The 14,903-nt window shown below is 37.1% G+C and overlaps 1 protein-coding gene across 2 annotated transcripts in view; it reads right to left on the bottom strand.

The window, feature by feature from the left end:
• Positions 1-14,666, bottom strand: part of SEMA3C (semaphorin 3C) — a 179,608-nt gene extending 164,942 nt beyond the window's left edge. Inside the window, exons 1-2 of one of the 2 annotated variants that reach the window (XM_055283418.2) lie at positions 14,346-14,666; positions 12,214-12,354 (exon numbers count right to left, since the gene is read on the bottom strand). In XM_055283418.2, coding sequence (XP_055139393.1) covers positions 12,214-12,316 — 103 coding nt within the window. In that variant the 5' untranslated portion in view covers positions 12,317-12,354; positions 14,346-14,666. Of the gene's footprint in view, positions 1-12,213; positions 12,362-14,345 lie in introns of those variants that run through there. The other variant, XM_055283419.1, reaches the window with a different exon arrangement.
• Between the last annotated feature and the right edge of the window lie 237 nt (positions 14,667-14,903).

The raw sequence follows: 14,903 nt of genomic DNA, 5'->3' as shown, positions 1-14,903 counted from the left end.
CAGAAACTGCATTGTAGGGATTGGGGGAAGTGGTTTCTAAATACGGCAGTAGGTTAAAGTCACCTGGACAGTTCTACAACACTAGCGTCATCCCTAGAGATACTGACTGAATTGGTCTGGGGTGTGGCCTTGGCATCAGCATTTTTTAAAGCTTCTAGGTAACGTACAGCCAAGGTTGAGAATCACTGCTCTAGGGTCTCAGGTTTAACCTTACCAGTCATTCCAAAAATTCAGAATTACAGTTCCTTTTTCCTGAATTTTCTGAATCTTAGTGCTAATTTTCTAACTTCAAGCCTTGTGGCCCTGTAATAGGGTGGCAAACTGCTGATGAAAATGAAAGCACAGAGAAAAAAGAACTTTTGAACTCTGTGTATGAAATCTGTCAAGTAGGACATTTCTTGAGGTAATGTTGTTTTGAACTCCTGATATTTAAAATAGCCTCCTTCATGCCTTTGCTGCAACCCTCAATTATGGCTAATTTTTTTTGAGCAGGTGGGAAGAGGGAGGAAGGGAGAGAGAGGGGGAGAGAGGGGGAGATGGGGAGATGGGGAGAGAGAGGGAGACAGGCAGAGAGAGGGGGAGAGAGAGGGAGAGAGAGGGAGAGAGAGGGAGAGAGAGGGAGAGAGAGGGAGAGAGAGAGAGAGAAAGATAGACCAAGACCCCTATCACCACCACAGACAGTTTAGGATTTTAAATGCTCTAGGCAGTTGGATTTAATTTGACAATTAGAAGTCAGCCTGTTTGTCAGTTATCAGTCAGGCAGTCATAATGACTCTGCACAGTTACAGGCACTGTTGGGAATTTGGAGGTAAAGAAAACAAAATCAGCAAAATCATTTTGCCCCAAAGGCTGGGAGACTCCTGCAATAAGTGTAAGTGCAATAAGCTCATCCCGGGCATTCCAACTTAATTCCCATCTCCATCCAGTTTATAACTATGATAAAGCTAATCCCTGCTAGCAAAATGATTAATGCCTACAATGGGTTTAAAGCTGATACTCTAAACTAGATTAAGATAATTTTTGTTTTTCAAATGTCACCTTCTGTGAGGTGTCTATGCTTCTTTTATGGTATGCAGCAGGGTTTGCCTGATGTAATATTCACATCGTTGGCTTATACCGCTTACTAGAGTAGGTGGCTGCTGAGGACCAAATTCACGCCACACTTCTTTTTGTACCCACAGATGTAGCACACAGCATTGTACAAGGTAGGCTCTGGAAAAGAGTCATGGAATTGAATGTAATTTTGGGTTTTTTTTTAATTGAATAATAAAACCTCTTTGTAACGAAGCTGGGTGAGTAGAGAGCAAAAGAAGGAGACAGATGGACATAACAATCTTTATAAAAGGGCCTAAAAGCTTTTTTTCTCTTATCGATCCATAATTCACCAACAATCCATTCTAACTAGATTTTCCTTCCTCCACTGGAAGATGAACAAAATTTCTACTGTTGGAACTTCATACAGATACGTATATATCTTGAAAAACGTCTATGCTATTAATGGACCTCAGCAAATTTATCTTTAGTTATTAAAAATCTAATATTCTTTTTACCCAGAAGCAATATTAGAAAAGGTTGCAACTATGCCTTACTATCAAATATTATAAACTTTGGAAACTGAAGATGGTTATTGCAGAGGTAATTTCATCTAAGTACTCATGGCACTGAATTTCATCTCCATAGCACAAATAAATGACAAATCTTAACTCTTGGCCACCTTTACATTCCTGCTACACATTCCATCAGCACCTGGGCTCTGAAGCTTTTACCATTTCATGAATAATTCCAGGCTAAGCTTGATCATCTTTTTCTCATGTCAGTAAAAAATAAGCGAAAAAAGAAAGGGAAGAAAGGAAAACAAATGCAAGAGATCAATTGCTAGATAGTATATTTTATAAGTCTCTAGTGTAGTATCTGAAATGTCTACATATAATTATGCATATTAAAAGTATTGAATACATTATCAGAAGTAGAAGATAGATGTAAGAAGAAATATACCAGTGTAGATCATTATAAAATATTCTATGCAGACAAGCTGTTGAAAATAAAAACATTGGCTGGGCGCAGTGGCTCACACTTGTAATCCCAGCACTTTGGGAGGCCGAGGAGGGCGGATTACGAGGTCAGGAGATCGAGACCACGGTGAAACCCCGTCTCTACTAAAAATACAAAAAATTAGCCGGGCGTGGTGGCGGGCACCTGTAGTCCCAGCTACTCGGAGAGGCTGAGGCAGGAGAATGGCGTGAACCTGGGAGGCGGAGCTTGCAGTGAGCCGAGATTGTGCCACTGCACTCCAGCCTGGGCGACAGAGCGAGACTCCATCTCAAAATAAATAAATAAATAAAAACATTATAGAAGAGACAGGAATACTATAGATATTAAGGGGAGAGGCAAGCATTTCCTTTCACCTAAAACCAGAGTATTTCATTATTCTGTAGCCAAGCAGTACAGGCTGCTTTTTCTTCCACAAAGTAAAGCTTACTGAATGTTTTTTCTTCTATAATAGAAAATTGATTACACCACTGTTGTCAATATAATACTAGCATATAGAACCCTTTGCTTACTGTACTTTAGTTATCAAAATAGAAAATACAGCTGCATAGATCATATTCATTATCAGTTTCCTCTGAAAAAAAGTTACATAATTAGATTTTTACATAGAAGTTTTAAAACTCCAGTCACATCAGCAGGTGTTGACTACTAATGGAAAATGGAATTGATGCAATTATGTTAAACAGTGGCAGGAAGCATGGCTTTTAAAAGAATCAGCTTAAAGAAAAAAAATTCCAGTTGCATGTGCATTAAAGCTGTCAAAACTCTAAGCTAAAGATCCGCTCTCTGTGCCAGCTAAACCCCTGCCCGACTCCGGAAAGTAACTTTCTGAAGCCATGCCAAGCCCTTTGCTTGAAAATAACATCTTAATTGGTTTCTTCTAATAAAATTCAAAATGCTCTTTTGGTGATGATAATACACTCATTGTTTTATTCCTGCTTAATGTTCTGGTCTCTTGGAATGTTTCGAGCATTACTGTTCAAGAGAAAGGAAAAAGCCCTTGAGCCTGAATTTATGGAGCAACAATCTGGCTGGATGGACCAACAAAGTTGGAGGCTTTTGATGCCAGAAAGATTGTTTCTATAAAAGGCGGTTCTATTTAATGTCAGACTCCTATATAATGGCAATGAGACTCCAATCTCTTCCTATTAACTGCATCATTAGTATGTAATAATGTTTAGTTGTGAATACAGAACTAGATTGTTTAGAGAATACTTAGGGCTCTGACTGGCAACTGACACGAAGTAAATTATCCGATAATTCTTTTCAAATCAAGGGGTAATTTAAGTCATAAGGTTTTTCTTTTGCTTGAGTTATGATAACTAGTGTACATCTATCTTACAAGGGCAGACATGTTATTTAAAAGGCTCCAACCTGTCCACCATACCATATCTAAACTTCTGCATGCCTTATGATCCTGTTAAGTTTCTTTATTAAAATTTATTCAATTCAGGCTATTGAATAGTTTGTATACACATGGACTCTAATTATGTAACAAAATTCAATAGAAAAATATCATTTGTATATTTATACAAGCCAATTTTATAACCACTTTGCTACTACTCACTAATTCCATTAAACAAGAGATCCCTGTGTTAAGAATTATAGTTGCACTGGAATTGTCTTTTCACATGTAATAGTCTCTATCATTTAAAATAAACTGTGATCACATATATTACTTCTACTTGACTCAATTACAAGGAAGGCCAAGCAAGAATACTAGGGTGTTCAACTTCCCTTACTCTCAGTTTCTAATTTTGTTACTGCTGTCTTAAAATCTTCAGACCCGTTGTGTTCATTATCAAATTTCAGTGATGAATGAAGTGCCAGCTTGGTGTACTTCACACAGTTTGTACAAAGTTATGTCTATTTACAAAAGAGAAAAGGTCTTTTCTAACTTAACTTTTGTGAAATGAGGATTTTGGAAAACTGAAGCACATAATTAAAAACTACATTTCATATGCTATAATTGAGATTCTGCTCGCTCTTTGGCAACTGATGCTAACTATAGTAACACTAGCAACTTGGGTTGCAAGACTTCGCTGGCTGGAAAAAAGAAAAGCAGGCGTAGAGAGCAAATTTAGGTATTTATCTTACTGATGCTTTACATATTATGTGCCCCATTCACTCCCTTTACATCCCTGTTATCTGTGCTAGGGATGGATTACTTCCTTTTTGCGGGTTGCTATTCAACAACTCATTTTGTTCTCACTATCACCAGCTGTCAGAAAATTGGGAGGGAGACAGGGCTCAAATTCATAAGTCACCAGAGTTTCTTGTCCTGGTCCTCAGCTTGCTTGCACTAAAAGCTGTCACCATATAACTGTTACAATAATGTTTTAAGTAATAAAGTGTTCACAGAACTAATGATCCAATTATATGATTATAAATCTGTGGTTATTCATAAATGTAAAAATAAGAAAACATATAAATAATGCATTTAAAATGATACCAGGAATACAACAGCTTTTTTCTGACTTAACAGTTTTTGTTATATGAATATACAAGAGAATATACACTTAGGAAAGACTAAAACGGTATTCAAATATAATGTAATTTTACTCATAGACGATGTGAGTGTGTGCATGTGTCTGTGAGAGGGAGTTCTGCATTTATTTTTACTCAGATATATATCCTCTCTCCGTAATTAATTCTATCTGTAGAAAGTCAAAATCTATAAGGAAATAAGTTTTTCCTAAAATAATTTAGAAGCTGCTTCTTTAGAGCTATTAATTCTACATGGTGTTAAGGTTTTCTTTTTGCTGGATCAACAGTCTGTCTCCCTTCTCTGAGGAACAGAAATCTGTAAAATTACATTGCTGTAACTCCTGGAGTTTATCTATTCCATATAGACTAGAGACTTTACATTAGCCATTATATTACAAATAAGATTGAATATAAGAGCAATCTTGTATTCAAAATTCAAAGTCTGGTACCTGATCATTTTTATCAGAAAATAGTTTTACTAAGGTAGTAATTTAGAAATTAATTAGGTAGAATATTTTATACTTTTATTATCAAGAATCTTAAATGCTAGCAAGTGTTAAAGTTGAGTAAGGCAAAAATATTTAGCATTTTCAGTGGCATCAGTTCAAACCAGAACATAAGATTATTTTAATGGGTTTTTCACTCTAAGGCAATACATAAATGAGCAGAGTGGAATATTCTAGGGATTGACTAAGGGGAATATGGAATCCTGATGTACATAGCACATCAAACGAGCTCTTGATTACAAGAGCAGTAACTTGGGGAAGGAAAGACAAGACTAGTATGTTCATTAATTTGCATGAATTAGAGATAAATGAAAATATAAATTATTCTTATTTATGTATTGCATCAATCTTTGCAAAGAGAATTGAGAGGCACTTAAAATACGGTGTTGAACAGATTTAAAATCTGATATATAATGATCCTCAAATTATTGCTGAAAATCAGCAGTTAATTAAAAATGTAAGGTATGTTAAAGCTACAGTGTTGTACATACTTGGAGAAGAAATATCATGAAGCAAGTTTGTTAATACTCATGTTAATAGCCTTGCATTTCTGCAGATTTTGTAATATACATTTGCAGAGTGTCTCTGATTCTATACAAGCACTGCTCATAATTAATTTTTCTCTTCTTATACCATTTTGTCTTCTAGTCTTGTCAATGCCACCATCAAGCTGTAGAACCTTAACCAAGAGCGTTAGCCTCCATGCCAATCTACTTCATAGGCATTCTATAATAAATTAAATAATAAGGTAATTATTTGAAAAGTAAAAAGGACTTTGCAGAAGTAACATATCCCTATTGAGAGCTTAAAGACAGCTCATTCTCACTGGATAAGGAGGATGGGTTGAAATGATTGTTTCTGAAAAGCCTGCAATTTAAAATGTGGAACATACTTGCCATCTTTTACAGCTCAGCAAATTGTTTCACGGCTAGTGCTACCCTAAAATAGCACATGGCTCAGCACTTAGTCCTGCCTTCCACGTGCCCTTCTTGCCAACTCATACTCTGAGCTAGAGAACATCTTACCTTTCTGTTCCTTGCTTTTAAATGTGTTCTCCTTAACAACAGAGGTCTTCAGTAATATATAAATGAAAATGGAGAAGGCAAAAAAGTGCTGGAATTTGCCCAAAGCTCACAGCTCTATTTCCCAATGCTTGTTTTTTTTTTTTTTTTTTTTTAACAGTAATGGAACTAAAACCAAAATGATAGTTTTTTATTATAGCAAAGTGATAGTTTTTTTATTTAAAATAACAGTTTTTTTACAACTTTGTTATATAAAAGATGTTTATAAAATGAAAAAATTGAGTGTGTGTCAGTGCTATTTTTTTAATGCAATGAATGATATCCATGAAAAAGAACATCTGAATCTTTTGTTTTAAAAGACAGTGCAAGGTATAGTGAATTTATGGAGATACATCCTGATAAATTTGCATAATGAAATCAGGAGAGTGTATAATAATTTTTTCCTACAGTTATCCATCTAAGCATTGACTTGCTCGCACAGGCACAAAGGGAGATCTCAGTTACAGCAATGAAATAAACATGTTCCAGAGAGGTAATTCCCCTCATCTTCACCTTGATGAATCATAAATTAAAGGGGGAATTTGGGATGATATAGGGAATGAATTTTATTTCATTTTCAGGCAGTTCTGATGTTCTAAGAGTAATGTAAAATTCTAGCATGATATAGTTAACATGATATGTTTACAGAATACCTTACTGAGAAAAATTATTTTCCTTTTTCCTTTCATTGTGATCTTTGTGGATCTTAAAACTAATTCTCATGGCAGCTAGAGAAATGGCTGCCACAAAGTCAGTATTAATGTTAGTGTTTAATTACCAAAACTATTTTAGAAACAAAGAAGACAAAAGGTATAGTATACCCTTAGGAAGAATGCGAAAATGTATAACTTCGGTTCTAGATATATTTTCTGAATCAAAATTGCAAATAAAGGCTATGTAACATAGTTTTATCAATATATGTGAACAACATATCAACATATATGATCAACATGTGAACAAATTTAAAATAAGCTATCTAGGATCACTTGCACCATCTTCATTTGATAAAGAGTTCAATTTAGTAAACATGTTTAGGCATGTCTATGGTTAATCCATAGAATAGGACTTTTTTTTTTTTTTTGAAATGGAGTCTCGCTCTCTTGCTCAGGCTGGAGTACAATGGCACGATCTCGACTCACTGCAAGCTCCGCCTCCTGGGTTCACGCCATTCTCCTGCCTCAGCCTCCCGAGTAGCTGGGACTACAGGTGCCCACCACCAGGCCTGGCTAATTTTTTGTATTTTTAGTAGAGATGGGGTATCACCGCATTAGCCAGCATGGTCTTGATCTCCTGACCTCGTGATCCACCTGCCTCGGCCTCCCAAAGTGCTGGGATTACAGGCATGAGCCATCGCGCTCGACCACATTTTTTTTTTAATGGAACCACTTTGTTCGTATGACCGATTAACGTAACACTCAAGCTCACTCTTCTAATTTCAGAACACTAAAGCATTCCTTCTTTGCTCCCAATTGTAGGAACCTTGTACCTCTGAATGGCTTAACACAGAATATCATTTATTGGCAACAGAATCAAGCTTATTATAATCTGATGAAACTCACCTGGAACAGTAATTACTTTTTTAAAAACAGGAAAATATAGGCTTACACATTTTTCTAAATTTTTTTCTAGGAGAAATTCACAGCATATCAATGTAACACATTTTATCCTAAAATTTTCAAGAGATATTCTTTGCAATACCTGAAATAAAATTTCCTCCCTCCAATTCAAGTCTACTAGAAATTTTTATTTTGATTACCAGAGCCCTGTATCAATACATATTACAGGGGAAAATAGACATTTGAGGCTACATTTCTTAGCAATTCTTCTCATATTCCATTGCAATTGTATCTTATAACAGTTTTTACCTTGCAGCTTTACAAATTTAGTGTTACTCTATTCTAGACTCTTATGTTTCAGGTAATGTCCAACTCACACATGAATTCATCAATCCTTTGCTGAGTTCAATTAAACTCTCACAAGGGGGAGAGTAGAGGGAACTTTTTATTCACAGAGCACCCCTTGAGTTTGGGTTTACTAAAACACTTATGCGTGCTTCAAGATATTTCAGTGACATTTAATAAAAACCATCATAAGGAGACTTAAAAGAAAATGCCATAACACACACCTGACAACTAAATACTTCTCGGTAACACAAACCTGAGAAGATTCAATACAGCCAGGGTAAGCATCTTTCAAGATTAACGGAGAAATCAAGAACAATCGCTTTTATTTTCATTTCTTGGGCAACCACAACACAAACTATTTCAACAAATGTGCCTTGTAATGCTAATGCTACCAGAGCTCATAAAGAGGCAATTTATTATTTTGAGTTTATTGTCCAGTAACAATTCATCAGCTTTGGGGGTTACTTCATTAGTTCACAGGGGTTCTTTTATTTGTTGAGAGTGATTTTAAAAGATGTTTTATAAAATTCCATAGTCTTTCATTTATATACTATCAAAGACCTGGAGACTTTGGCAGCTTTATTACTAAAAATTCAGCACAGACAAAAGGGGAAATGAATCACAAAGTAAATAAATAAATAAAAAAAAAACAGGGCCAGGCGCAGTGGCTCACGCCTGTAATCCCAACACTTTGAGAGGCTGAGACAGGCAGATCACCTGAGGTCAGGAGTTCGAGACCAGCCGGGCCAACGTGGTGAAACCGTCTCTACTAAAAGTACAAAAATTAGCTGGGCATGGTGTCGCACACCTGTAATCCCAGCTACTCGGGAGGCTGAGGCAGAAGAATTGCTCGAACCCAGGAGGTGGAGGTTGCAGTGAGCCAAGATCTCACCATTGCACTCCAGCCTAGGAGACAGAGCAAGACTCCATCTCGAAAAGAAAAAACAGGTAATCCTATGCAAGTCTAGTGCTTAGTCATAAAATACCTATTTCCAGTTCAAAACTCACACTCAGTTTTCTGTTTTTAAACTACTATCATGCATATGCAAATGTAAATTCAGCCATGGGCTGGAAGATTGGCCAATATTAACTAAGGAAAAACTTACACTAAAAGCATTTGTGTGAACCTTATATTCACCTGCAAAGCTATTTGGTGTAAGATAAGAGTTTGACAAATTACAAAAGAAAATATTAGAAGTCACAGGTCTCAACATAGAAGATTTAAGTAGCACAAATGTAACTAATTAATAACATCTGAAGTACATTCTCCCACAGGACTGATGACCATCTGGTTGACCTTGCCTTAGATCAACAGGGAAGGCAAATCTGTAAATCACTGTTTTACAAATGTTATCACTCCATTATTTCACCACAAGAAAAAGGGATGGAACATGAATGGGAGAAGAGACTCACTGTTCTATACACCTTGAAATTGCCTATGATGCTTATTGCACCTGAAGTAACAGAAGACTGAGTGGTTTCTTCTCAAGTTCCACCCAGAGAGAGACAGGCAGAGGACCAAGTTACAGTGATGGAGAAGAATTCAAGACAAAAGAACCAGTAGGTAAAGTAATTACAAGAGAATCTAAAGGTACTTAGAGATATAAAACAAGTACTGCAAATGACCTCTGTCTGATACAACTTGAAAGTATCTGAACTTCTGCAAAACACCTTTCAGCTGCTGATTTTTTATTAGAAAACAGTAATAGAACTTTAGAAATATGAAGTAAAAGTATATGTCATATGTATTTAAATATATACTCTTAAATACATTAACCCCATACAAAGCTCTGTATTTTGATGTTGAGAATAAAGTACTTTGGAGGAAACTTAAAAACCTACTTGGTACAATAGTCAGATGAGTCATCATTTGACTAATGAGAAACTTTAAATAATAATAAATTTGGAACAGGCATTTCAAGTAGGTACACTGTGAAATCTCCTAAGAAAACTGTATTGAACCAAGGTTTAAAATTTGTACATTTTGACAACTGTTTTCACCTGATACTTTCCCTATAACTTGCCTATATAGTTCATTGTAGGAATGTTTAAAATTATTGAGTTACAAATTGTGGAATTTTATTAGATATATTCTCACTGTTGATACATCTCTTTTAAACAGTATTCAAAACAAGTGATTTTCTATCTCTCTGATTATTTGCTCTGTTTTTCTCTCACTTCCTAAGAGTACCAGTAATACACTTGAGAAGAACAAAATATCAGGAATTATAGAACTTTGAGATCAACAACTCATGTCATATTATACATAAGTTACAAATCAAGGCAAGTCTGATTCTGCAAGAATCTTTTTTGAGTTTGAGAGCATTTAAAATATTAGGCATATATTATTTTAAATCCCATCATCACTTCTAGTCACTGTATAGCAGAGCTGTCACTGTCTTACATAGTTCTGAAGTTGGGTTCTAAAAGATTATACTATGTAATTTCCTTCTGTAAAATATGAATTGCAATTGCCTTTTCAAATACAGAATTGGTTCATTATCTCTAGCGACATACTTTTTGTTAATATTTACATTAGTTTGGATTAATTTTCATGTAATGGAAAAGAAAGCAGGTAGAGACATCTAATCTATTAGATCACTCCATCTCTATATATACTAGGAAAAATAAAGAAAATAGAGGGGAAATGGCACTACATCTTAATGCCCTTTCTCTTTTATTTGAAAAGGTATTTCATAGTTCTAACTTGGGAGGAAAAGTGTGGGTAGTCTATAAGATGCTTTAGTAATTAAGGGGCTAAAAAGGATACTTCAAAGGGTCTGTTTTTCCATTTTTCACAACTTAACTGCATAACTATGGGTTTTAAGGGGAAATGCCTTGCATGGAGGCTAAAGAAGCAACTAGAAGCTCACACATTCTAAGTTCCAAATACGGCTCCTTCGGTGCTTATGACAACCTTGGGGAAAGCACTGGTGACTTAAAAACAAAAAAAAAGCCATTTGACTGGCAAGTGTCAGTCATTCTGCTACTTGAAATTTGAGGCCGGGCATGGTGGCTCACCTCAGGAGGCCGAGGCGGGCAGATGACAAGGTCAGGAGATCGAGACCATCCTGGCCAACATGGTGAAACCCCGTCTCTACTAAAAACACAAAAATTAGCTCAGTGTGGTGGCACGCGCCTGTAATCCCAGCTACTGGATAGGCTGAGGAAGGAGAATGGCTTAAACCTGGGAGGTGGAGATTGCAGTGAGCCAAGATCGTGTCACTGCACCCCAACCTGGTGACAGAGTGAGACTCTGTCTCAAAAAAAAAAAAAAAAAGAATTTGAGACAAAGTTTCAGAGACACTCTGCTATAGGAAGGTCTGAAAATATATTATTTATCAAATGAAAGAAAAAGTATTTGCAATGACACTAAAGTTTATGCAGACAGAGTTGAAAGAAGTAATAAAATTATAAATGACCTTGATTGGCAGGATGGTGTTCCTCATCCATGTCTTGCTCCATCTGTCCAATTAGTATGGGTTACTTGACTAACCAAATTCATTCATCTGTAAGTCCTTTGAACTATATACATTAAAGCTCATGCAAACCATTCCCTCAGAAGACCTTGAACCTTTTATGTATGTGAAAATCTGAAATCACACCCATTTCCCTAAGCTTCTGAGGACATTTGTATACAACAACAATCAAAAGCATATTTCCAATTATTCTTTAAGGTCCTTTTCAATTAATTAGGGGACTATGCCAATCTCAGGAAATCCTTGTGGAAAAAGAAGAAACACCATTAGAACAACACACGGAGTAACCAGTTTTGAGACTAATGCCCAAAAAATTAATTGGGAGAATTTTTTAGTAATTGAACCTGCATAGCTCTTTCTGCTGCTGAGGATTAGCACAAAGGGGCAATTTCTTCACATTACCAGGTGAATAGTAAGATCAAAGATGCTAGGCTTTGAGCTCGTGCCCATCTCCCCTATGAGTACACAGGCAAGCGCAGAATAATTATTTTACAAAAAGCAGCATATACTATAAGCATTTTCATAAATATTGCCTCAAATCCAACAGAGGGTCTTTGTCTATTAACCAATTATTTAAAATAGCTATTGTCCTCCACAAAGTAGCCCAGTAAATATTTTTAAAATTAATATCCGGTAATATTTTATACTCTTAATTTTTGAATCTGGATAAGGAAGAAAACAAAACTTAAAATAACATTTTTCCCAGAGTGTTTATCAACTCTCTTACCATCAAATGTCAAATAAACTCTTGCTTGGGGCTGGGAAGATCCTTTTACACAGATAGAACAAATAAATACTCCAACCAACAGGCAAATTGTCCGGAATGCCATTTCTTCAGATATGCAAGTTAATATCCAAGGGAAAATACCTTTAAGAGAGAGATAACAAGTTTGTTATATCTCATTTCACATTTTAGGAGTAGGAAAAACAGCAATCTAGACAAAACACCCTATTCACAAAAGAACCATCTGAACTTTTACAGTAATGCAAACAGTAGGAGGTGCTGTGTCTTTGCTTCTCAGACGTGAAAATGTGGATTTGATTCATTTGTGTCTGGAAGCCTTTGCAACAAGAGAAACTTTCATCTTCCAGCAAATTGATGCTACCATCAAAACAGAATAAAGCAGTGAGGAAAAACACTGATACCCAAAGGAAAGCCCAATATTTTAACGGATCTTCTTTCTAGAAATCCATTACATTAAAAAGACCTGAATAGAATTGTGCTAAAAGACTATTACTGGATGAGAACTCTTTCCCCCCCACTAACGCAACAGCAGTAGCAAAATCTCACATGAGCATTCACGTGTACCTACTCACTTCTAGTCATTAGCTCTTTTGGAGTAATTGTCTCTGGAAATGGTGTTTCCTTACATAAATCTATGTGTGCTCAATCCTGGATCACTAAAGGCAGTGGAATCAGTTATCTGCCATTTTATCCAGATGACCAACAGGCATTTGTTAAATGATGCAGATGAGGCAACCACGGACTAGTGCCAAATTCAAACCAATGACCTAGTGGTGAGCAATCCAGTGAGCCATGTATCCACCAATGCGTATTTTAAATAAATCAACCAGAATGTGGGCTGTCAAAATTCCCAAAGATAAATCAAAGAGACAGGTGTCACTGCTTGAAACTATAGATATAAAATTAGTACATGCTATTAACTAATATCTGAATCCCAAGGAAGACCAGATACTGTGTTACCATAAACCTACAGGAGCTCTAGTAGCTACATCATGTAAAATAAACTCAGGACCATTAAAGAAACACAATCATTTTGCTTCTACCATAATTATACAATAAAATGACCCAAGAGTCCAATAAAGAAATTTATTTTTACAGGTTACAATGCTGATCTTCATTATTTGGCTTTTCAAATTGAAATTTCAGTCAAAATTATTAATTTCTTTGTAGGAACCACTAACAACTGAGAAAGACAGCTTCATTAATACAGAATAAAAAGAAATGGAACATGCAATTTTAAAGAAAAATTGTAAGTAGATTTCCTAGGTGGTGCATATGAGAGTTAGAAATGAAATTGTTAAGCTTCTTTTACCACACAGATGGAGAAAACTAGAGATGTTTGTGTTGGTAATTTTCAAAAGAAACACTTTCTTCCTGCTTCCACAACCTCTTCACCCTGTCATCCCTAAATTAACTTAGAAGGAAACTGATTTTATGGGTGACTTTCCTTTAGTAATTTGCCCCTTGGTTCTGTTGACTTCATAGTTAAAGCCAAAAGAAAAAAACTATTAATATGCCTAAGCTTTGTTATGTTTACTGAGCAAGTTGATATTATTTACACTTTTTTTTTTTTGCATATTGGTATCTTACCTTATATGTTTCTCTCAAAGGTACATATACAACCAATTGCGAAGAATACTGGGGATACAATGGCAGGTGAAACGAATAGTCCACAGGGCAATTTGATTTACATCCTACCTAGTGATGAGGAGTGAGAGACTGAAAGCCAAGTGTCTTAAATACGCCCCCGCCTCCCCAACAGTATCTTACAACTTCTTCCCTTTAACTCAGACACAGACGTTCCTCTTGGTGTTTTCACTTCTGCTGATCGCAAACTAATAACACACAAGAAAAGAATTATCTTATCTCCTCTGGAGCAATTTTGCCTTTGAAGGCACTGTAATACTCAACTTGAAACTCTCCGCAGGTGTCACCGCCTAAAGAAACAACTCGAGCAGGGCTCTCAGCAAGGGGAAAGCTTCCCTGACAAACCGCGTGTGCTCTTAAGAAAATGTCCAGGCTTGAGCATACCAATGTATGAAAAATCAATATACAGGCCAAAAAAGTTATACTTTGCTAAATCTGTAATGCGGAAAATGACCAATTTAGCTTACCGAGGTTGGAAGAAATCAGCACGGAAAAGTCATCAGTTTGCTACCGGGGTTGGATCCGCTTGTGTCTCCAGTCCTTTTCCCAGACGACCTTATTTTCTAGCACGTCGCAAAGGTGAAATTCTTTCTTCCCGGTCCTCTGAGTTTCTTTGTAAAGGAATCTCAGCGCTGCGGTGCCGCGGCACCCGGAGCTCTTCTCTGCGTCGCTCAATCAAGCACCTCGGAGTGAATGGAAAGTGGCCGGACGCCGGGGGCGAGCGCTCTTGGTGTCCGATTACAGCGCCGCGGCGCGCGGCTCCGGCTGCCCCGGCGCGCCGCCCAGCAGGCTCGCATCACCGCCGCGCAGCCCCGGTCGCATCTCCGCCAGCCGCGAGGCCCCACCGCGAGCGCGCCCGCGAGAGCCTGGCAGGGAGCCGCGGGGGCGGGCCGGGCGGGGCTGACCCTTAGAGCCCGCGGCTGGCCAGACGCAGGAATGCGCGGCCGCAGGCTGGAGCTCTAGCTCCGCAACTCTGCTCCTTTCGCAGTCCGCGGCGGAGTGAGCAACTCGCTGGGTGCGCTCCA

Source organism: Symphalangus syndactylus, chromosome 6 (assembly GCF_028878055.3).
Source record: "Symphalangus syndactylus isolate Jambi chromosome 6, NHGRI_mSymSyn1-v2.1_pri, whole genome shotgun sequence".
In the NCBI taxonomy this organism is placed as follows: domain Eukaryota; kingdom Metazoa; phylum Chordata; class Mammalia; order Primates; family Hylobatidae; genus Symphalangus; species Symphalangus syndactylus.
Note: the sequence above shows the minus strand (reverse complement) of the source record. Positions and strands in the feature narration are given on the sequence as shown.